The 22,607-nt window shown below is 37.7% G+C and overlaps 1 protein-coding gene across 4 annotated transcripts in view; it reads right to left on the minus strand.

Annotated features, from left to right (window-relative positions):
* THADA (THADA armadillo repeat containing) overlaps positions 1-22,607 on the minus strand; it is a 171,908-nt gene extending 149,301 nt beyond the window's left edge. Inside the window, exons 1-21 of one of the 4 annotated variants that reach the window (XM_052805700.1) lie at positions 22,520-22,607; positions 20,925-21,017; positions 19,401-19,495; positions 18,850-18,980; positions 17,933-18,081; positions 17,743-17,775; positions 16,867-16,915; positions 15,693-15,883; positions 14,936-15,030; positions 14,417-14,637; positions 12,754-13,445; positions 11,958-12,109; positions 11,661-11,816; positions 10,375-10,497; positions 9,318-9,441; positions 7,717-7,865; positions 6,020-6,230; positions 4,490-4,625; positions 3,964-4,100; positions 3,399-3,557; positions 2,069-2,226 (exon numbers count right to left, since the gene is read on the minus strand). In XM_052805700.1, coding sequence (XP_052661660.1) covers positions 2,069-2,226; positions 3,399-3,557; positions 3,964-4,100; positions 4,490-4,625; positions 6,020-6,230; positions 7,717-7,865; positions 9,318-9,441; positions 10,375-10,497; positions 11,661-11,816; positions 11,958-12,109; positions 12,754-13,445; positions 14,417-14,637; positions 14,936-15,030; positions 15,693-15,883; positions 16,867-16,915; positions 17,743-17,775; positions 17,933-18,081; positions 18,850-18,980; positions 19,401-19,495; positions 20,925-20,997 — 3,234 coding nt within the window. In that variant the 5' untranslated portion in view covers positions 20,998-21,017; positions 22,520-22,607. Of the gene's footprint in view, positions 1-2,068; positions 2,227-3,398; positions 3,558-3,963; positions 4,101-4,489; positions 4,626-6,019; positions 6,231-7,716; positions 7,866-9,317; positions 9,442-10,374; positions 10,498-11,660; positions 11,817-11,957; positions 12,110-12,753; positions 13,446-14,416; positions 14,638-14,935; positions 15,031-15,692; positions 15,884-16,862; positions 16,916-17,742; positions 17,776-17,932; positions 18,082-18,849; positions 18,981-19,400; positions 19,496-20,924; positions 21,018-22,503 lie in introns of those variants that run through there. The other 3 variants (XM_052805699.1, XM_052805701.1, XM_052805702.1) reach the window with 3 other exon arrangements.

Here is a 22,607-nt window from a genome sequence, read left to right on the forward strand (position 1 = left end):
TTAACAGTGACAAAGAGGAATCAAGAATTAGTGCCACAAGTAGCCAGCTAACATCACTGCCTACCAAGAAGCACAGTTCTGTTGTGCCATTTCGTAATGTGGACCAGGGCCAAAAGATGCTGTCTTTTCATTTGCATGCTCAATTAAAAAAGGGGGCAAAAATAACCAAAAGACTATGTGCAAATTCAACATTCACTGTGATCTTTTGTCTGAATAAATTGTGACAATAACACTGATACCATGAGGTACAATTTAACAGTTACTGACCTAGACACGAAACAAGGTACAAGACGAGGAAAGCTTTGCAACAGGATGACATAGAATGGCCAAGTGGTGCTACCAGATTTTTCTCAACAATTACTTAGCCGACTCAAGGCAATATGATAAAGGTTTCTCTCAAGTTTTCCCCCTCTGTATTCTTAAATCTCTTTTAATACTTACAGAATAAAGAAAAGAACAGGCAATTTTAAGGGAAAGCTCTACATGCATATGATACCAAAATCCAATTCTCTTATTTCTCAACACTGAAGCCACAGCAGTTCTGGTATTGACACTTCTAGTCATTTATGATGAAATCCCCTCTCTTTTTTTTTTTTTTTAATGATAGAGTAATGCCTGTTACAAAAAGCGCAGAGAAAATGCCCGCACTTTTTCCTATAATATTTGTTATACTTTCAGCCAAATTGTATTTCCTTGTGTATTTCCTTGCAAGCTTGAGGAAAATTAGGATTTTGAACTGAGTTCTCATCAATTTGCATTCTTCAAATTAGAACGCAGACATTCTGTTTTACAGGAATACATCAGAAGCATAAAGAATCTAATGAGACATCTATAGGAAAAGAAGGTATTTTGCTTAATAACGTAGCGTTTCTGAAAAAGCAACTACTAATGTCTGCTTTCTAAATAAAGATAGAGATGCTACAGTTGTAGCTGACTCATTCTAAAATACCAGTTCCTTTTTGACTTGGAGCAGATTAAGGAACTTAATGGTGGAAATGCGTATCTGTTCTCTCATCTACTGTCCAGACCTCTGCAACAGTGCAAGCACAGCTGTTAACCAGATGAAAACATGAAAGCTAGAGACAATTCAAGAATAAAGATACTAACATTATTTCCATGACACCACAACATTAGATAACATAAGAAATAAGAACTGCAGTACATTATACTATTATTTATTTTAAGATGGAAAGTTCTAACACCTAAGGAAAAACTAAGCAAGTATTCTCTGTTGGAAAGAGAGGTTAAAGAGTAGTACATCTTGCATATTTCAATCTTCCATGTAGAGACTGGTTTTTCTGAAACCATATGGAAATAAAAAGGTCATCCATTAAAAAACAAAATTTAATAAACACAAAGTATTTCCCAAATAAATGCCTGTGGTAATCTAATTTCTTGTAAACACTGCAGTCAACATTCTACAAGAGACCCAAATAGCATATTAATATTTCTGATCTCTTAAATCAAAAAAATTGGAAGAAAAAAGAGTCACATTACATACAAATTACTCATAACTCAGTCTCCTACAGAGGTCAAGACTGTGACTAGTCAGCATGTTTGACTTTCAGAGTTATTGATTATGAAGTTCAATTAATGAAGAGCTTTAAATAAAATCCCAACATCCAGAGTTCAAAATGCAACAAAAGACACTTTGAATATGAAGTCAGTTTAGAAGATTTTTAACAACTCTATTAATGATTAATATATACTGAGAGAGAGAGAGAGACAGAGAGGCAGGCAGGCAGGTATTGGTATCCCTAAACACAGCATACATCTTACAAATAACCCAATACAATTAGAATGAATATTCCTTGAGTTTGTTAGCTATGTATAATTCTTCACTTATCTGTTACTACTGTAGCTATGCCTTCTGAATACCACTTCATTCGAAAAGTAGACTGTTAACCAAGTATAATAAAACAAGAAAACCACGGGAAGAACACGGCAATAAAAATAACTTCTCCCATTCACAATGTATATTTAAGAAAAAAATTTTCTGGAAACTGCCTTCCCTCCCCTCCCACCGCAAAAGAAAGTGAAGGTTTTTTCATCAAATTCACTTCCCTACCTGTTCTACAGTAATTAACCCATCTGAAGGTTCAGATATAGCGTGTGAAGGCAAAAGTTTACACAGTGTCCCTAAGAGCAGAGATACTTCCTTCATGCTTCTCCAGCAACATACAAGAACCATTTGAGCTGTGACATCACGTGTTTGCCTTTCTTTACCTTAAAAATAAAAATCAACAAATGTAAAATAGTGTAAGTCAAGGTTCTCAGACGTAAACTTTTAACTTAAACTTAATTTAGCCTGATCTTCTTACAAAAACACAACTATGAAAAAAAATTTCTGAACTTGCTAACTCAAAAGATAATTCAGTTTTGCTGACCCTAATTGCTTCCATTCCTGACCTGACCACTCACTGTACTTTATTCCACTTGGAAAAGGCAGCAACTGCTGTTTTAAAGAGCAGAGATCTTTTGGTCACAATCGGTATTCATCTGCACACTGAACTATACAAACACCTACAACTTTGGAGCCAGGCTCCAACAAACTCCACGTCAATCATCAATCCATCACTCACCGTATGTTACTTGGTTTTTAACTCACGTGCTCCCATAGTAAGAGACCTGGCAAAGGCATCCCATTTCTGATGCAATATCACCATCTGGTGGCCACTGTGCCACTTTAACATATTTGCAGACTTCTCATGAAACAAAACATATGGCCCAACCAAAACAATTTTAAACATAGGAAAAAATGTGAGGAAAGAAAGTTCAAATATTTAAAACTTAAAAAGCTTTCATAAACTATAAAATTTAAAAATGTACAGGTATTCTGTACATTTATTCTGGCATACACTAAATATGCAAAAGTTTACAATTTCTTTATCACTGTAAGACTCAATTTCATAGCTGCTATTCATTAAAGTAGACAAATACTATCTAACATTTTACCACTGGAATCTTTCAAACAGAAGCTTCTGCTTATGTAATTTCATGCAACAAGTTTTATTGCATTAACATATTCCCCACTAGTCTTGTGTACACTGGAGAGGGAAATCACACTAATACCTTTCAACAAGAAACGCATTAAAAGCGCTGCTTGACAGAAAAGGTGTTAAAGGTTACCTGGCCAGTGCAGTTAAGGCAATAGAGTCTAGGCCAATATCAAAACAACTCATTTTCACTTGTGCTCTAAGAGATATTAACCACAGTCTTCCAGAAACACAGTGAATTAGTCTTTAAAACCATGTCCACGAATAACTAGCTTCTGACAGATTTATTGTAGAACTGAAACATTACACAGAGCAAGTAACTTCCAATTTTGATCACCCACGTAAAATGCCTGGTCTGTAAAGAATATCTTGATTTAATTACTAATACAGCATTGGATTTACCTCTCATTTCTGTGCAAATATTATCCATTGGCCTGTGGTCAGCCACCTTTTCAGACTCTACTTTGCAGTGTTCTTTCAAAATTTTTGCTTGAATAAAATAATAATTCGTGTCCTGTGGTTGTATCTCATGCAGAATCATCTGCAGACGACCTGCACTTTCTACACATTAAACAAGAGAAATATTTAAGATAGTTTTTTTTTTTTTTTTTTACTTCCAATTCTTTATACAATGTAATTCATTTTGGGTATGTACTACAAAAGAAAGCTATTAGCACTAAAAAACAAATATAAAACTATGGTGATTACAAGGATTAAGGAAGAAAGAAAACTGGACTTTACAGTCATCAGTTTTGAAACAGATGCAACAACACTATCTGCAAATGGGGTATTTTTAGTGCAGAAGTCAAGACAGCCTGTATCAGAATTCAAAAGAGTGGTTTAAGATTATGACATAAAATGAGAAATTGAAAGGGAGGGGTGCTAGCTCTAAATCGCTGTGAGACAAACAACTTCAGGAGCTTTAGATTTTAACAGAATTCTTTTGGCGTTTTGTTTGTTTATTTACCTGAATCACTGTCCATTGGAATAAGACCCTCTGGTGATGAGCTCTGCACTACTGGTGATACTACAGCAGAGAGTTTGTACGACATCAGAATGAGCCTGGCAACCATTTCCTTCCATTCAGCAACCAATGTCAAGTTACTTAAAAAAAAAACAAACAAAAAAAAACAAAAAAAACCAAAAAAACCCACAAAAACCCCAACAAAATCACAAACAAAACACAACAACAAGGATTTAAAATAATTTTATATTTAAAAGAAAGAACTGAATTACAAACACTTTCACAACAGTATTTATGAAAAGTGTAAATAGGGTACAGTTTGAAAAGTCCTAAGACTGAGTTTAATACATACAAAGGAAGTACCCAACAGCTAGCTAAACAGTGCAGCAGCCAGTAAGAGTTCTAAAAGCCACAGGTACTGGATTTCATTACAAATAACACTGCATGCTTTTGTGTTCTCCTGAGCAGCTCTGCCACTGTGCTTAAATACGGAGCTATGACTTACTATTTAGCAGTATGTGTTACTTACTTAAAAGGTAATTGCTGCAAAGCACCAGTTATACAATGCACTCTCCCATACATTGGGAATGATGCTGCTGCTTGAAGCAGAGACTTCTTAGCTTGAAATATTTCTTCTTCAACATTCACCAACAAAAGCTTGATAACTAAAATTTTAAGAAGTACATATCTGCATTATACATACATACATATATTGTATTTTCTAAGCAACAAATCTGCTTTAAAGAAATAGGAATAAAGCCTGTTTACACAACAATTCAATGGAAAATGCACAGCAATTTCCTTGTTTACACTTTTCACTCTTTTGTCATTTAAATAAAAGTTATTGTTGATTTTCAGCTATCTAAACTCCAGCAGTATCTGTTATAGTCAATTTAGTCTGTCCCAATGAAAGAGCAGCTGCAAAAAGCACAGCCCAGATCCTGTTCTCAGGGACAATCCCACAGCTCATGATGAAGTCAAAAGAAGTTACCTACCACATACCAAAAGTCAGACTTCATCCTTAGAACCAGGTTAATACAACAAATGGTTCAGCAGAATATTAAAGATCTGAAATCTACAGTTAAATATTTGAATCTTACGTTAGCCACTAAAGAACCTGCGCAATTTTCAAGGATACATGTGCCTCTTGTATTTATATTTATACCACGTGGCATCTCAATGTCAGAATCAGAATGAATTACAGACCCAAATAATGAACTACAGATAACTAACAACAGGAGATGCTCTGTAACAATGAGACATGAGGTTACCCATCCATTTGCTTCATTCATGGCAACCACAACCATATCTCGAAATATTTCACTGTATATGAAGAAAGTATTAATAGGTATCTGTACAGAAGCCAATAATGGCACAAAAAAGTATACAATAGTGATTTTACTACAAATTGCATCCAATGCTTTATTACAAATAATGAATTTAAAGATTTTGGTTTTATGGCAGATTACAAAAGGTGGAGGAAGCCTGTTAAACAGATTTGCCAAATCTGCCAGATCTAGAGTCTCTCAGCTTTCATCCAGAGGCACAAACCAAAGAAAAATATTCCACATGCGAACAAAGCCTAATTACTGCAGAAATGCATGTGCTGGACTGCAAACCACTCAGAAATGGTTCCAAGTGGACAGAGCTCCAAGGGGCAGCGCTGAAAATACCAAGTACTGGAACATGACACAGACCAACTACGGCTGCCTTCGCTCTGGGTGAGCGAGCTGTTAGAAGAAGCAGAGGTTCCTTTCCTGCACTTTATGTGCACAGCTTCATCAGGCTAGCTACCAGGGCCTCAATGTCACTTTCCCTCTGATCAAAATAATAACAAAAGCCATCTTCTAAGAATATTCAATAGCCTCAACATGAACAGGACTAGATTAAGATCTTACTAAGGCACCTGGCTTCTTAACAGCAAAACAAAATATACTTAAAATCCTATTAGAAATAAGCATCTCTTACTCATTATGCCTCCTACCAAAAGCCTTAAGGAAAAGCAGTAAGGTTTCAAATAAACATAAAAACCATGGGGGTCATTTCCCCAAAAGCTTACCTGCTAAAGTGTTCTTCTCCACTGTGCTTACTGATGTGTTTTCATCCATCTGGGGGTTATGCTCAAGCCATTTTCCTAAACAAATATGCTGTAGTCCTTTATGATGTACTAAAAAGTTCAACAAATATGAAGCAGTGACACAATCGTATGGCTTGGTACTTGTGCTAAGATCCATTGCTGCTTGGAATAGGAGATCTAGATTTTCAGAATCCTGAAAAAAACCAACCAGTATTGCTCATTTTATTGAGCTTACATATTGATTTATTTAAGCTACTTAGCACCCTGGAATCTAAGAACTTGCTTTTCAGTAAGTTAGCTGGTAGACATTTCTTAGGAAACACATTTTGTACACTGATAACCTTACACTGATAACCTTATACTCAAAACATGCATGTGTATGTATTTAGCAAAGATACAATTACATACACACTGAGGATGGGGACAGTCATTTATAAAGCAGTATTTAAACACACTGCACTTCACAGGAGGATGGTGAGGTTTTGGTTTGGTTTTTTTTTTTCCAAAATACTGTGTTTTATCTGCAAATAGACATCACAGAGAAGCATAGTTTATCAGGAAGCAATATTTGTTCACCAGTACTTATGAATTTAAAAGTAACTTTTTATGAAGTAATACAACACAAAAATCAGTATTGAGTCAAAGGGCAAAATTTGGGAGAAATCAAAAAAGACAGTCAGATAACGAAATCTGAGACCAGTCAGAAAGGAAAAGAAAAACAGAACTAAATTTCTTAAAATACAAGAGTAACCAAGTCAAAATGCCTCTATCATTTACAAAGAGAAGCCACAGCTAAGCAAGCAGCTTGCATTAACTATTTCCCTGATAGTTCATAGTCATATCCAATGAACTTCCCAAACTCCTTCATCCATTAGTGAAACAAGCCTGCTTAGGTAAGGGCGTGTCCTGGTTTTGGCTGGGATAGAGTTAATTTTCCTTCTAGTAGTTGTATAGTGTTATGTTTTGGATTCACTATGAGAAGAATGTTGATAACACACTGATGTTTTCAGTTGTTGCTAAGTAGTGTTTAGACTAAGTCAAGGATTTTTCAGCTTCTCCTGCCCAGCCAGCAAGACGGCTGAAGGGGCACAAGGAGTTGGGAGGGGACACAGCCAGGACAGCTGACCCAAACTGCCCAAAGGGGTATTCCATACCATGTGACATCATGCCCAGTATATAAACTGGGGAGACTTGGCCTAGGGGGATCACTGCTCAGGAACTAACTGGGCATCGGTCGGTGAGCGGTGAGCAATTGCATTGTGCATCACTTGTTTTGTATATTCCAATCCTTTTATTTTTGTGTCATTTTATTATTGTTAACATTATTAGTTTCTTCCTTTCTGTCCTATTAAACTGTTCCTATCTCAACCCACGAGTTTTACCTTTTTTTTTTTTTTCTTTCTTTTTTATCCCAAATTCTCTCCCCCATCCCACTGGGTGGGAGGGGAGTGAGCGAGCAGCTGCATGGTGCGTAGTTGCCAGCTGGGGTTAAAACACAACAGGGCAGAAGCTGTGTAAAAATATATAGAAGATGCTAGCAATGAACACTACTGCAGGCAATGTAGACCAACTTCTAATTTTCAGGAATTATGCTTTGTACCTAACCCAAGTACCTGGTATAATATAGAATATTCATCTTACATGGAATTATTCCCCTTAAACTATTTTTAATTACATACCTGTAAATTAAATGCAACATCACGTAGTTTCATCAAAAGTCCAAACGCTAGAACTTTTACTTCCTCAAAAGTACTGGCAAAACACTGGATCAAAGTTCGGACACGAGTAGAATCAATCTCCTGATCCAACTGAAAAACTTGTGCCTGGCCTGTTCAAAGAAATCAATGCCTTACACAGTTTTGCTGTAATTCTTTCCAGAATAAGCACTGTATTCACATTTCGCTTAGCTATACTAAAAGAAGCATGGAAATAAAATTTTAGCTGAAGCATTATTTTAATATTACTTCTCTTACTAGGTCTTAAAATGTCATGTTTATCATTGGAAAAAAAGGTTCCCATATCCCAAAAATGATTCTCAATAACACAAAGTAACTTATTGCCAAAACCAGAATCCCATTTATTCACATTAAATTCAGCATTGAAAATAACCTTTACTTTAGCTTTGTTTAAAAATTCTTTTCCTGGAAGTATATAATATTAGAAAATAATTTCTCTCAAAAAAGGTTTAAAACTTCAGTGTGTTTTGGGGTTTGGTTTCTGGGGTTCTTTTTGTCATAGGAATAATCCCCTAAAATGGAAGCCATTACAATTTTTTGCTTTCAATTTAGATTTAAAGCAGTCATGACTTATGGCGACGGACCTAATGCTGTAAGAAGCCAGAAGTTTTAAGATGTAAACAAGTGCACCACATTCCAGCACAGAACACAACAGCAGCCAAGTCTCCTTTATAGAAGTAATGTCAGGCTTCTGAAATCGTAAAGCTGCTATTATAAACAACTCTCAATACAACTTTCTCTTAAAAAAAAAAAAAAAAAAAAGCAGCAACAACATACTACAGACTCATAACAACAAAATTAACGTGTTCATGATTTATCAGGGCTTTTGAGAAAAGATCTACCAAGAAGGCATTTTTCCTTCTTCCGCAAAATCAACTTCTATCTTACATGTCTCATTTCTTTAAAAAAAAAAAAAAATTACAATTTAAGACTGAAAGCATACTTTTATGTTGGCTATATGATCCAGACACAAGATTTAGCAAGACCATCAATACTCCAAGGCTCTAACTAATACTTCTTGAACTGGGGTTGTCATAACATTGTAAAAAAAATTTAAAATAACAGCAGCACAAAAATCATAAACTGTCCAATTAAATTGTTCCTCATTTAGTATAATAATATCATGAGAATATGCAAGCCTTTTCAATAAAGAGTTTTTGTGGTCTCAACGTTTTGAATTGCATATTATCAAGATGTTAGAACAGGAAAAGGGGATAAAGTTATCAAATGTATTGAATCTTGTCCAAAAGTTTTCTTCATAACAACAAAAATTCATTGAAAAACCTTGCTAAAAAACAGGCTATGCAGGAAAATCCCAATTTATGGAAGATATTCAACACACCATAAATATCTGCATTTACTTCAATATTCCATTTTCCAATAAAAATTACTATGCTTCCTTCGGGTAAAATGAAAGTGACACATGAAATGCCATAGAAATTAAGGACTAAGAATACTGTTTTACTTTGACAGAAATTGAATAGCTGACATAAAAGAATCTTCAAAACTTCCCATTCCTACAGCCTATAAATTAGGCTTCTCACCTTTTGGAACAGAAAATGTTTCTGCTACTGATCCTAAAATAGTTAGTGCAGAAAATCTGGTTGGGTGTGATGAACCGGGAAACAGTACCTCAAAAAGTCTGTCACATACAGATGACATGAAATCCTGAAAATCACAAGAAAAATTTTAAGACAGTTTACTTGCTGCCCTGCAAATAAAAGCCTAAGTAACTGAATTCAGGACATTCTGGTTTACATGTTACCCAAAAAATTATGACGTTACAGTTAATTTTGGAAGAACGGGAGGCCTGCCTTTGTAGTACTGACAAATTTCTTGTTTCCTAGAGTACAGTGATGGCTGGACAAACTTTTTTTTTTTTTTTTTAAAAAGTTTCCCTTCCCCACTCCCACAAAAATATGGCCATTGTATCAAAACCTTGAAAATTACTTGAACAAGAAAAGCAGAACACAAGACAAGAAACAGTTTAACACAAGAAACTGATTATTTGAGCCTTCAAATAGGAAAAAAGGACAAATACAAAAGAAGTTTTTATATGGAAGTCTTTGTGCTGAAGCTCTGTCATTCATTCTCTCACTGATCATTCTGGAGAGCTAGAAAAAGGCTGAAGCTCAACAGATCTCCATTTCAAACCCCAGTAACGCACATCATTTAAAACTTGCTACTAAACTGCCAGCAGCTGACAGGACATTTACTTGAAAATTTTAGTTTGGATTGGGGGTACATCTCCAGTCATTCCCCACTTACTGCTGTTTCAGTTCACACCGTGGGGCAATCCCTCAGAAAATAACCTTTATTGCTTTTGGACAAAATTAACCTTAGAGATACCCTCCAAATACTAATGAGCACTCAATTCATGACACAACAGTACATTTAGTCAAAATTAACTTGCATAAGTGCATACAGAGTGGACAAGGTCCTCAGCACTGTTTCGCTTTACAATTTTCTTCCTTCTGCAGTGCACTATCTCCTAGTACAGGCACAGCCTAACCTACCCAGAGGCGTTCTCCAGAACAATGAGCTATCTTCAAGAAATGCTATCCCACCTTTTACATCTGTATCTCTAGCAGTCTAACTTACTTTATATTGCTGCAAAATCCCCAAAGGATGCCTTTTAGTTGAGTTTTCAAGTAACTTTTGCTTGGTTTTATTTTGCTCCAATTTATAAAGCACCTGGGAACTTTCTTGTATCCTACAAAATAACTTTTAAAACAAAAGCAAAACATAGGTAAGGCAAGAATCATTGATAGTTAAACAAGGGAAAGGGGGATTTTCAGCTTATCTTCCAGATCATATTGCTTGCAATTTTTAAAAAGTTTGCATGCAGTATAATGCAGGACAGATCCTTCTCTCTCCACTCCAAAAACAAGTTTTTTGCTCCGCATCTCTCTTGTGACCAACCTTTTCCCCCCTCCCTCTGCACATCCAACACCTTCTTCCATCTTCCTCCTCAAATTCATGCCTAGTCTTCTCCTCCCACCTCCCCATTTTCTGTGGGACATATATTCCTCTATTAAAAAAAGCTCAATTAATGCATATAATTCTTATAGCTTCAGTGTCTCTCACAGTTTGAATCACCTAAGGAGTGCTTCCCCCAGCTCTTTTATTACCCACTAGTATTATTTCCTTTCTTATTACACTCCCTGTAACACAATTTTTCCATCTCATTCCTCAGTCTGCACCAGGCAAGTATGGAAAGAGATGGACTTCTCTTTTGTTTCTGCCAAACCTATTCCCTCATTTTTCCCATCTCAAATTAATTATCTTCTTGTTCCACACTGCTTTCTTTTGCCATTAACATCTTCCAGAACATTCCTTGTACATACATGGTTTCCTCATTTTATCCGTATCCTTCTACCATGATTGACATGTGACCTTGGCAACTTCCACAACGTCGACACACTCAATCCCTGCAGACTATAACAGCACAGCCACATGTCATGCTGTTTCTTTAATATTCTTCCACCTTGTCTTCCAAGTCAGGTGGCTGAGGCTGATCAAGTGACTGTGAATTTGCCTGAGGTCTGGTAAGTCTACATAAGCACACTCTTAGTCCACAACAAAGGCCACACAAGGTACACTGCTTTGCTATTGGTAAAGTATGCATATGCTGACAGGTTAAGTAACTCACTACCATTCATATCAGGATACTGTGCCTATCACTTAATTTTTTTGTTTAAGCCATCCTTGCCTGCGATGACTTACCACCATTCAGTCGGGTAATACATACAACATAGTCCTGGTCTTAGAACTTCTACTCTTTCAGATGAGCAACTTCATAACATACTTAGCAGATTTTTTTTTTTTTAAATGCTAAATGACTAACGTAATAGGCACATTAGACACTGTTTATAGTTTGAAATTACCTTTCTGAGTAAAGAGCCTATCTGTTGCCTTACTGAAGGAGACTGGCTGTTCAAGTTGTACATCATAAAAAACTGAATTAATTGCATTTCTTCCATAGACACAATTTCCGTGCTACGATGCGTTTCACAAAGCAAACCTAAAGCATCAATGCAAACCTGAAAGATATTTAGATGTTAAACACAAAAGAGTTACAGGCACCTACAATGATACCTTTGTTTTAAAACAATGCTGACACAGTATTTAGGATTGAAGCAATTCTTCTAATTTAAAGACACATAAAAAAGTTGTCACTTTACCTGATTGTGCTGATGAACTAGACCCTGTTTTATACACTCAGTAGATACAAGACCATTGCTCATCATAGTTGAAAGTTCCAGGTGTCCGTGAGCCCTGGCTGTTCTTAAGCATGCCATTAATGCTCCAAGAGCTCCTCTAGTACTGCGAGAGCCTAAAAACAAAAACCAGTAACAATCACAGTTTGATTAACACAATGTGCTAATTGCAATGCCTGTCAGAAACTCCCAATACTTCCAACACATGATCCCTACCCCCCTTTGATTTTTTTACCCATTAAACCCCAAAAGACAGTGTCTGTCATAGATTAAACTAGTTCTAAATCACCTAGTTCCCAAAAAGCTTTGTCTTGAACACATCATATGAAAAAAGGACCTTGTAAGACCTCACAATCCCTTATTTTAGAATTACACTAAATTATGTCAAAAACTATAAGAGAATCATAAATCCTGACCCACATATTTGCAACAAAACTAATCTGTAAAGCCCTGTTACTAGACACGACTGTGTAAGAAATAACAGCAGAACAGAAAAATCATAGAAAAAAAATACCGGTATGTAACAAAGCTTGGCATGTAAAGAGAACAGCAAGGCACCCACAATTAGAATACTAATTATTTTGCTCATGGCATGAAGACACCCTTATGATTATTATGCATTCCACCTTGAAATACTAACATCAATAATAGCCATCTGGAATTTTTCTCCCAAATTAATTATAACAGATCAGAAATTACATTTCTGAGATTTTTTTTAAAAAAACAATCATAATTACAAATACGATATTTATTTTCTTACCTAGATTAGCATCTGCAGAAGCCTGAAGAATTCTAATCATGTAGCTCAGACTGTCAGGGCTACATTTGAGCAATTTTGGTAAATAGTAATCTATTATATAAGTAGTTTGGTCATGGTTCCCTTCACACAGTATTACTAGAAGAGGAGAAACCCAGATGTCATGCCACTGGTCAATCCAGGTGCTTTCTTGAAAACTCAAAGTAAAATGGGCTTTGTGATTGGTAAACATGGTTTCCAAAAGATCACTAGCATAGGGTGCAAGAGACTGATCATTCATCATGTCCAAAATTTGTACTGGAATTGTTGTGTCCAACCGTAGTATATTTTCAGTGCCCACACATTCCACAAGACAGCCAAGAGAAGCATATTTCCCTTTTACATGCCACTCCAAGCTTAGCAAATGCTTTATCAGCCTTAGAAAGAATGGGTCTGATTTTTCATTGGATCCAGTAATGGTGGTTCGGTGTATCTGAAGAAGATTCTTGAATATCAATTTGGTTTGGTGTCTAACAGCATCCAGAGGATGTTCCCAGTGTGTATAAATGTATTCCAGCAGCTTCCCAATTATGTCCGAGTTCCCATTAAGTTTGATTTTTAGATTTGGGGAGCCTGAAACAAGGGCAGCCTGTGCTGAATTAGTCCAAATAGCAAGGATTCTAGACAAAGACATTGCCATACTGGATTCTTTTAACCTTTTAAAAAGAACACACAAAAAAAGTTCATTATTTCCATTTGTCAATTTTTTCAAAAGATATTTTCTTTATTTCAAAATAATTATTCATCACATTAGTTTATCTCACACTAAAACAGGTAAGGAGAGACTAACCATTCATGGACAAAAAGGAACCAACACAAAAAGGAGGTGATGAATTCGATGTTGCAAAGTGTATGCTTAGTTACCTGACATGCTGTTAACTGGTCACAGCTAAAACCCCTAAATATGGGGAAAAGAAACCTGACAAGCCACTACACTTGCTATTTTAAAAACAAAAATAAAAATTAATATCCACATGCTAATATATGAGCAGCACTATGTTACTGCATGCTTCTTGAAAATACAAGGAAAATTTTTCATTGCCATATAAAACCATAAAAACCGAGTACCATATGTGCAAAAACAACATCACAAAACTGACCTCCAAGGCAGGAACAAAGGTGGAACTGGATACATGTTTTAATCCCCTATCCAACAGTGCTGGTAGTCCATTAGATGCAAGCAGTCAATGCTTGCAACCAGAAAAAAAATTAAACTCATCTTACTTCAAGTATTCCACTCACTGGCACACTTTGTTTTCTTCTGTACTTTTAAAAGCACAGGAGGCAATGTCCTGAAACTAAAGTTTATCTGTCTACATAACAACTGATTCTGCTATACTTTACCATCAGGTAGTTGGTAAACTAATCCCACTTATGTTGGAAAAACAAAATTTCATTTCAGCATGCAAAAGAAAATTGTAACTTAAAACTGTCTACACAATATCAAGACATGTTTTTTCTGAATATATTAAAAAGATGACACAATCTGTGGCAGAAACTAGTATCATTACACTGAAAACATCAAAGGGATACTCCACCAGGATCATGAGCCACGCAAAAATACAAGTAAAAAGATCAACACCCTCCTCCCAAACATGAAACAATACAAATCAAAAAACAGGCTTACTCTGAACTCAAAGACAACAAGACTGATGCAATATCCAATAGTAGTTTCTCTCCATTTTCACCCATGCTGCCATTCTTCCATTCCAGCATAGCCAGTGCTCCATGGCAAAGAAAGAGAAGGACCGAGTCAGGGCATTCTTCTGTACACAGAGTCCCACAGTTACTCACAAACCATGCTGGCACATCTGTGTGTTTTATTGACCCAAGAAGCAAGTCACTGACCTGTAATAGCAAAGTAACACCCATTTAGAGGATCTCAGCACAGAGGAAAAGCTATTTTATGCATAACTGAGAATCTCAGAAGATCTGAAGAGATTTCTTGTACATTGTTTTTCTCAAATTCAAAACCCTACTCTGATTTCATATGGCAAGGAGAGAATAAAGGATTTACACTCCAATTAAAGACTGATACAGAGGTCGGCAAGTCCTGCTATCCGTACCAGCAAAGCCTCTGAACACCACCAGTAGCACTGATTAACGACACTGACATTTCACAGTCTTAGGGAAGAAATACACTTACCAAGGAAGGTAATTCTTCAGCTGGCTCATACATAGTTTTAGTGAACAGAATAACGGCCAGTCCTGAGGTAGTCTGAACAGTTTGCAGGAGCGCTGCTATACGGCAGAGAAAGAATTTTACATTAGAGTGCAGCAAACATTGTGGGCTACAACTATGTATCAAAATTATAAAGATGGTATTGAATTTTCCTAGACTACTTGTATATCACAAATCTGTAGTGTCCACCTGGATAGCAAGTATTTAACAAATTTATACTCTAGTGTAATAGAAAACTATTAACACCTTTTAACAGATAGAAAATATAGAACTGCCCAGTAAGACAAGGAGGACTGTGGCAGAGCCTACTGACATTTATATTAAATTCTTATACAGATATTTTTGTACAGTAGAAGTAAACACAATTAGTTATAGTGCACCAACAAATAGTTTTGACAGCATAATTCATACAGATATATAAATTTTTGGTAGGCACAGACATTTGGTGAGTCTCAAAAGTATTTGTATTACTTCCTAAATTATTAGTAATAGCATTTACCTTGGTTTTTTATAGCAGGAAAAGTTAAGCTGTACACTCCAAAATTACGATCTACAAATCATTGCTCGCCAAAAGACCTAGTACTGCTCCCACTCCCATTTATCTCAGCAGTTCAATCCATTCAAGCTAAACTAAGTTTTTATACATACAGGTTGTGTTTACTACAAAGACAACAAGACTGGCTTAATAAAAATATTTGGGTTTGAATCTTACTCTACTTACCATCCATTAGGAAGTTTGTGGAGCTTTTCAGTAAACTACACATACTTTGCCAAACAAAAGACTCATGGTGTTTCCAAAGACTTCCCTGGATATTTTCTTGTAATTTCTGTACAAGCATCATTGAAACTTTAATGGCTATCAGTAAATCATGCATCAACTGAGTCTGAACAATGTGATTTCCATGATTCTTTCTGTGGGGGGAAAAAAAAAAAAAAAAAAAAAAAAAAAAGACAAGACATGCCCACAAAAAGGAAATTAAACCATTCTTCATCATCACCAGAAAACTACATTCTGCCAACTTCAGATAGAATTAATGGTAAAAACTGATTTATTGTTTGAGGTGAACAGATATGTAACTATAGGAAAACAAGAAGCAGACTCAAGGGCAGTGTTTCAAAATGAAATTAACAAACATAACGACAAATTCTGCTACAGTTTCTGCAGGTTCCAGTCACAAACTTTCACTCATTTCATTCTGCCTGAGCAGAGCTGAACTTTTCCAGAAACTTTTTTAAAGACCAACAGAACACAGTGCTGCTGCTTTCTCATTTTTCAAGCAGTTCCTCCACGCGCAAAGCGTATTTCTATGATTTGACTTTCTTCTAACATGAAGACAGACGACACGTAAACTTTTATGTACAAAACAATTCACTAAGCACCCTTCTCCTCTGGGTACAGGATGAGAGACCACAGTGAAAAAGATTCACTTCATGCGACGCTGGAAAATGTTAAGATACTAAATGATGACTCCTGTGACAGACTTCACAGAGTATCAATACTGATTTAAACACAAATGGAAAGTGGAAGAGTATTACTCTACCTGAATTTTAATAATTTTATCTATTAATTACAGTGTTCAGTCACAATTCAGGTACAAAACCACAACTCAAAGGCCTCCCTCAAGAGTAGTAGCTCTAATACAGTATCAATGCCTTATATGTTACTGCCTTTAATTTTATTTCTTTCCTTTCTTATTTTATAACATCATATGGCCACAAAAGAAAAGAAACTCATCAGCAGCTTTTTTTTAATCTAAAATATGTATCATTGTAAAATTACATTCCCATCTTTCTTCAATGTATGGCTATCAAAGTGATATTCCAAACCATACCAGATTATCTGACAAGAGTGAAATAAAAACAGATAAAATACAGCTCATATTGAATTCACTTGCCTGTTTTCCTCCTGTATGTCAAGTAACGACTTCTGCAGAAACTGAAGAACTAGTGAAAATAATTACAGTATGAATTTATTTAAAAGATAAATTGAACAAAAAAATTCTAGCAAAGCAATCACACATACACATCATACCCAGACACAATGAACAGTTACCCATATAGTGGTGTTTCTTCCACTCCATAAACAAACTAAACCGACATTTCAGTGCAGACCCAAAGCAGCGATACTAAAGCAAAATCTCAAGCTGGTTTGCAACAACCTGGTACAAAACAAGAGTTTCCAAACCACTTGGCCTAATCCTGTTCTGGTTCCTCAATGAAAAGCTGAAATTACCAAGAGCTAAAGACAGAGCAGCAATAAAAGGCCCACAGGAAGGTGTGAACATTACCTGCATGCTGAGGGCACAGTACGTCAAGTTATCCCGTATTACCAGTAGATCAGACTTCTGCAAAATTATTGCCAAACAAAATTCTTGCCGCAGCAGGCCTGGGCTTGCTATAGTCAAGACTGGCTGTTAACAGCTCAGTGTTACCACATCCAACTTCATCATGAGGCACAGGACAGAGAATACTTCACGTAAAGCAGCACCAACTCCCCCAGCCCTCTAAGAATCGCTCACTGGCACCTTTTCAGATTTATATATAGGGCTGCTCAATAAAGCAAGATTGACCCCTGGAAATTAAAGGTACAAATCAAGGGAAAGTCTCTGACAAAAAAGTACCATGCGAGGGTACTAGTTATTAAAAATTAACCAGGAGGAAATCGGATCTGATAGATCTTTACGCCTACCTCATGTTACTTCTTCAGATACAACCCTCCCCCCCCCAATAAGCTACAGTGAAACTTATTCTACTATAAATATGAACTTTACCTTCTTCAAACAGGCTCTTAACACTTGCTCTACCTAGAGGAAAGAAAATAAATTTTAACTACTGAATACTAGCCAATACTATCTATTTTACATAGATAAAGTGTAAATATTACTATTAGGTGCCGCACCAAGATGCAAATCAATGCTGAGCAAGCTAAAACAGAAGACAAAATATTCAATGTCATCGTACCTAAGCTGAAGTCCTCCATACAGGAAGCAAGGTTGTCCAGTACTTTTCTGTACAAATATACGTCTGTGGTTTTCAGTTCTTCCCTAAGGCAGCATACAAAGCTCTGTACAGCTAACGTCATAAATCGTTCAGGAAGACCATTTAGTGAACTGCAACAGTAAGAAACAGCACAATCAGTCAGCTCATACTGAGATGTTAAATATCCACTTGACTAAAGTCAATGTCAGCTAAAACTCCAATAATAGATAGATGTTGCTTCCTGCATGAAAACATATTCTCTTTTAAAATAAACATGCACATTCTAATTTTGCAGCTAGAAAACCTGTCAAAGGAGCGTAAAGCTCTGGTATGCAACCACATACAGGATGGAAGCCCTCCATCTCTCAGTGGGACAACAAATGTTTTCAGACATAGAAATGAAGACAGCTAAGCACTGGATCTTAAAAATGTTAAGGCTGTAATAAGTTCACTAAAGAAATACAATAGTAATTTTGCAACAGAAAAACTTAATTGCAATAAAAATAGGCACAAGAAACCACAGTTTAGTTATGATTCCTCTGAACAGCCTTCTCCTGACATTGTCAGATTTTTTTTTCTTTAACAGAAGTATTTTAAATTTCTACTCTAATATTGGATTTTAAAGTTCAAAGTGCTAATTACATGTTATGTTGTCTTTCCAGTAATGAAACAGATCAAAAATGATACTTCACTTTAAAGTTATTTATCTAACGATACATTGTATTATTTATAATTAAGATTTTTAACTAAGCAAGAAAGAAAAACAGTACATATTCATATATTAGTAACCCAAATTTTCAGTAACTAAAGTGCAGCAATTTGTGGTGCACAAGAAATAACTGACTTCTAGGTAAGGAAAGCATTTAAAAAAAATAAAGGCTTAGTATTCAATTTTTTACCTTGCTAATACTTTTTTCAAGGGATTCTTCACACCCAGTGAAAAATATGTCTCTCCCAAAATATCCAAACAAGCTTTAACCATGGGATCACATGCAGAGTTTTGACCCATCTTCTCCACCAATGGCATTATCTATAATCACCAGAACACATGATCAACAAAAATTCTGGACATACCCTCAACATTAACAGAGGCAGAATTCCCTCTCATCCAAGTATATGGTGCAAAACTGTCCTCTACCATATCCCGTTGAGTTTCAGGTGTTGAATAATGTTCCAAGAACACCTCTAATACCAAAAATACATACATACAAAATAGGAAACTTGGTATCACTTGCCTTCCATCATTTACAGTAACTGTAGCCCTTACTAATTTAAGTAGTAGAACTACATTTCTACCTAATGCATGTGCAGCTGTAACAACTGTTTTTCACCTTTTTCCAGGAATGTTTAAAACATTATAAAGTTTATTTTAGACTTGTATTTCCCATTAACAGTGCACATGACACACTGTCAGTTACCAAAAACCACACTAACAACAGTGAAGTCTTACTTTTTTAATACACTGGATCTGCTGGATGCCATTGTTGAGCTGTGCACAGTGCAGAAGCAGAGATGCCAGGTTTTGCTCTTCAGCCTTTGAAAACCCTACATTTGGAAGAAGAGTCTCTTCTTAGAAAGGAATTACAATAAGGAGTATAAACAATACATAATTTATAAGAAAACACTGCTTAATTCTTAGGGTTTTTACCTGTTCCAGTAAACCTACTGGTGCCACAATCCCTTAAGCCACCTTACAATACCTTAACACCATTTTTTTTCCTAACAAATTAAAAATATACAAGTTTCACTGTAAAATAATAGTAGACCTCATCTTCAGTATGAAGACCAGTTTCACAAAATCACAGCATGGTTGAAGTTGGAAGGGACCTCCAGAGGTCATCTGGTCCAACCCCTCTGCTCAAGTAGGGTCACCTGGAGCAGGCTGCCCAGGACCATGGCCAGACAGCTCTTGAACACCTTCAAGGATGGAGACTCCCCAACTTCCCTGGGAAACCTGTGCCAGTGCTTAGTCACCCTCACATTAAAAAAGTGTTTCCTGATGTTCAGAGGGAAGCTCTGTGTTTCAGTTGGTGCCCATGCCTCCCATCCCGTCACTGTTCAACACGGAAAAAAGCCTGGCTCTGTCTTCTTTACACCCTCCCTTCAGGTATTTTTTACACATTGATAAGACCCCCCCTGAGCCTTCTCTTCACCGGCTGAAGAGTCCCAGCTCTCTCAGCCTTTCCTCATAGGAGGGATGCTCCAAGCCCTTCATTATCTTAGCAGCCCTTCGCTGGACTCTCTCCTGTATGTCTGTATCTCTCTTGTACTGGGGAGGCCAGAACTGGATGCAGCACTCCAGGTGTGGCCTCACCAGTGCTGACTAGAACATAAGGAGCACCTCATAGTAACTTTAGTATACAAATCTTGCATTAGTTTTTTGTTGGGTTTTGGTTCTTGGTTTTTTTTTTTTTTTAAGTAAAGACCACTGGAAATTTAACATATCAACCCCCCCCCCACACACACACACACACAAAAAACACCACAAAATGAAAGAGCATTTGAACAGTATCTTTAAATCAAGTTAACTACAGAAAATACAAAGACTGGGAAAAAACACTCAAGATGACCTCCAGACATCCCTTCCAACCTCAACCGTTCTCTGATTCTTTGAAATTCAGCATTATCCCACATATTAAGGCTAGTATTTCAGGTAGCACTGAATTACAGGCCTGCAAGTGGGATCACAAGTAGGACCTTCTACCACCTTCCCACCAATGATAAAACAAAGCAAAGAGCTTTCAAACCAAAGACACAATGCTCCAAAGGATTCTTTTAACTCTGCCAAAGTAAGAAGTCATTGTCATTACAAAATAAAAACAAACCACAAAAGAGCAAACACACCTAAAACCCACAAAACAAAACCACCAGAAATAAAACTTAAGAAAAAAAAGATTAATTTCAGCAGCTACACAAACACATTCTAACAGAATAAGAAATTACGCATTAGTTCAGAAAAAAACACCCCACTTACTCTGAAGTTTTTCAAGCTGCTGCTGATCAAGAAAGAATGCATCTACCTGAATTTCCTTCTTCTTCAGAACCATTTTAGCTGATTAAGAAATACCTGCTCAAAACCAAAACAAAACAAAACCAGGTCATGTTGTTTTAGAAGCATAATAACAAACACTTCCTATATTAACGGTCTTCTCACTGTCCTGAAATAATGTTTATTGCATTATCAGTGCACTTTTTTTGTGCCCTCCAAGATTAACAGCTCTCTTCAATTTTATCAACTTCAACTATTTCAAGCATTTTGTCCAAAATTCACCCAGACTTCATGGCACAAAATGGAAGTCATAGAAAATAGAATTTGCAGTATGAATAAAAAACTGTCTCACTGGAGTTTTTACTGCACTTGTTATGTAGTCTGTGGCATGCCCCTGGATCACAGTTTGAAAATATCATGCAGAAGCATGGGAGTAACACCACAAAACTTCTGTTGCTGTTTTACTCTTCAAAACTCATTCAATTTGTATTAATGTAAAGTTAGAACTGTGTAGCAAAGCAGTTTTGTTTGTTTAAAACATATCAACCAGTTCTGCGCTTGCTATAATGGATGTTACGTATAGCAAGTTGTTTATTCTTTAAGGTAACAGCAATTTAATGTGCGCTACAGTTTCACTGACTTACAAGCTCGTTATCACAGAACAGCTGAGGTTGGAAGGGACCTCTGGAGGTCATCTGGTCCCACCCTCTGCTCAAGGAGGGCCACCTGGAGCCTGCTACTCCAGCCCATGTCCAGGTGGCTTTCAAACTTTCCAAGGAGGGAGACTCCACAGCCTCTCTGGACAACCTGTGCCAGCGCTCGGGCACCCTCACGCCACATCTGGTGCTTCCTGATGTTCAGAGGGACCCTCCTGTGTTTCAGTCTGTGCCCATGGCCTCCTGTCCTGGCACTGGGCACCAATGGAAAAGAGCCTGGCTCCATCTTCTTCGCACCCTCCCTCCACATATTTATATACACTGATAAGATCCCCTGATCTATTATCTAGTCCCAGTCGATAGTGATCAGAAAGCGTAACTCTTCCATTTTCTTCTAAAAACAGGTGGCCTCAGCCTTTCTCCCCCAGGCAGCAGGCACCACACGACGGCACTGACCAGCGGGGCCGGTGCCCAGGCAGGGTAACCAACACGACAGCCCTGACAACCGTGGGGCGGCCTTAGGAAGACAAGAGCCTGACTTACAGCGCCTCAGAGGAACGCGCAGCCGGGCCCCGCTGCCGTGCGGGAGCATCACGCTCTCTCTGACCGACCGAGACGGTCCCAATCACCCCGCGCCCCACAGCAGCTCCCAGGCGCGCTGCCGGGCCGCCGGGCCGCGCCGCAGCCCCCGGGGCCTCCCCCCGCCTCGGCGGCCTGGCGGCGGGCGGCAGCGCGGGCCCTGTGCGCAGCGAGGCCTGGGGGGCGGCGGCGGCCCCGGCACCCGCCACGGGAAGCGGCAGGGCTGTGGCCGGCCGCGGGGCCGCCGCCACGGAGGCCGCGGCGCGGTGGAGGGCAGTAGCAGAGGGGAAGGGAAACGCCGGGAGGACCCTGCCCGCCCCCCGCCTTACCCGAGCGGACACTCACCCCCAGGCGCCGCTCCCCTTCCCGGTCTCCGCCGCCCCGCCCGCACCACGTGCCGCCGGGAGAGAGCCGGAGCCGCCCGCCGCCAACC

The sequence above is a fragment of the Harpia harpyja genome, chromosome 13 (genome assembly GCF_026419915.1).
Source record: "Harpia harpyja isolate bHarHar1 chromosome 13, bHarHar1 primary haplotype, whole genome shotgun sequence".
In the NCBI taxonomy this organism is placed as follows: Eukaryota; Metazoa; Chordata; class Aves; order Accipitriformes; family Accipitridae; genus Harpia; species Harpia harpyja.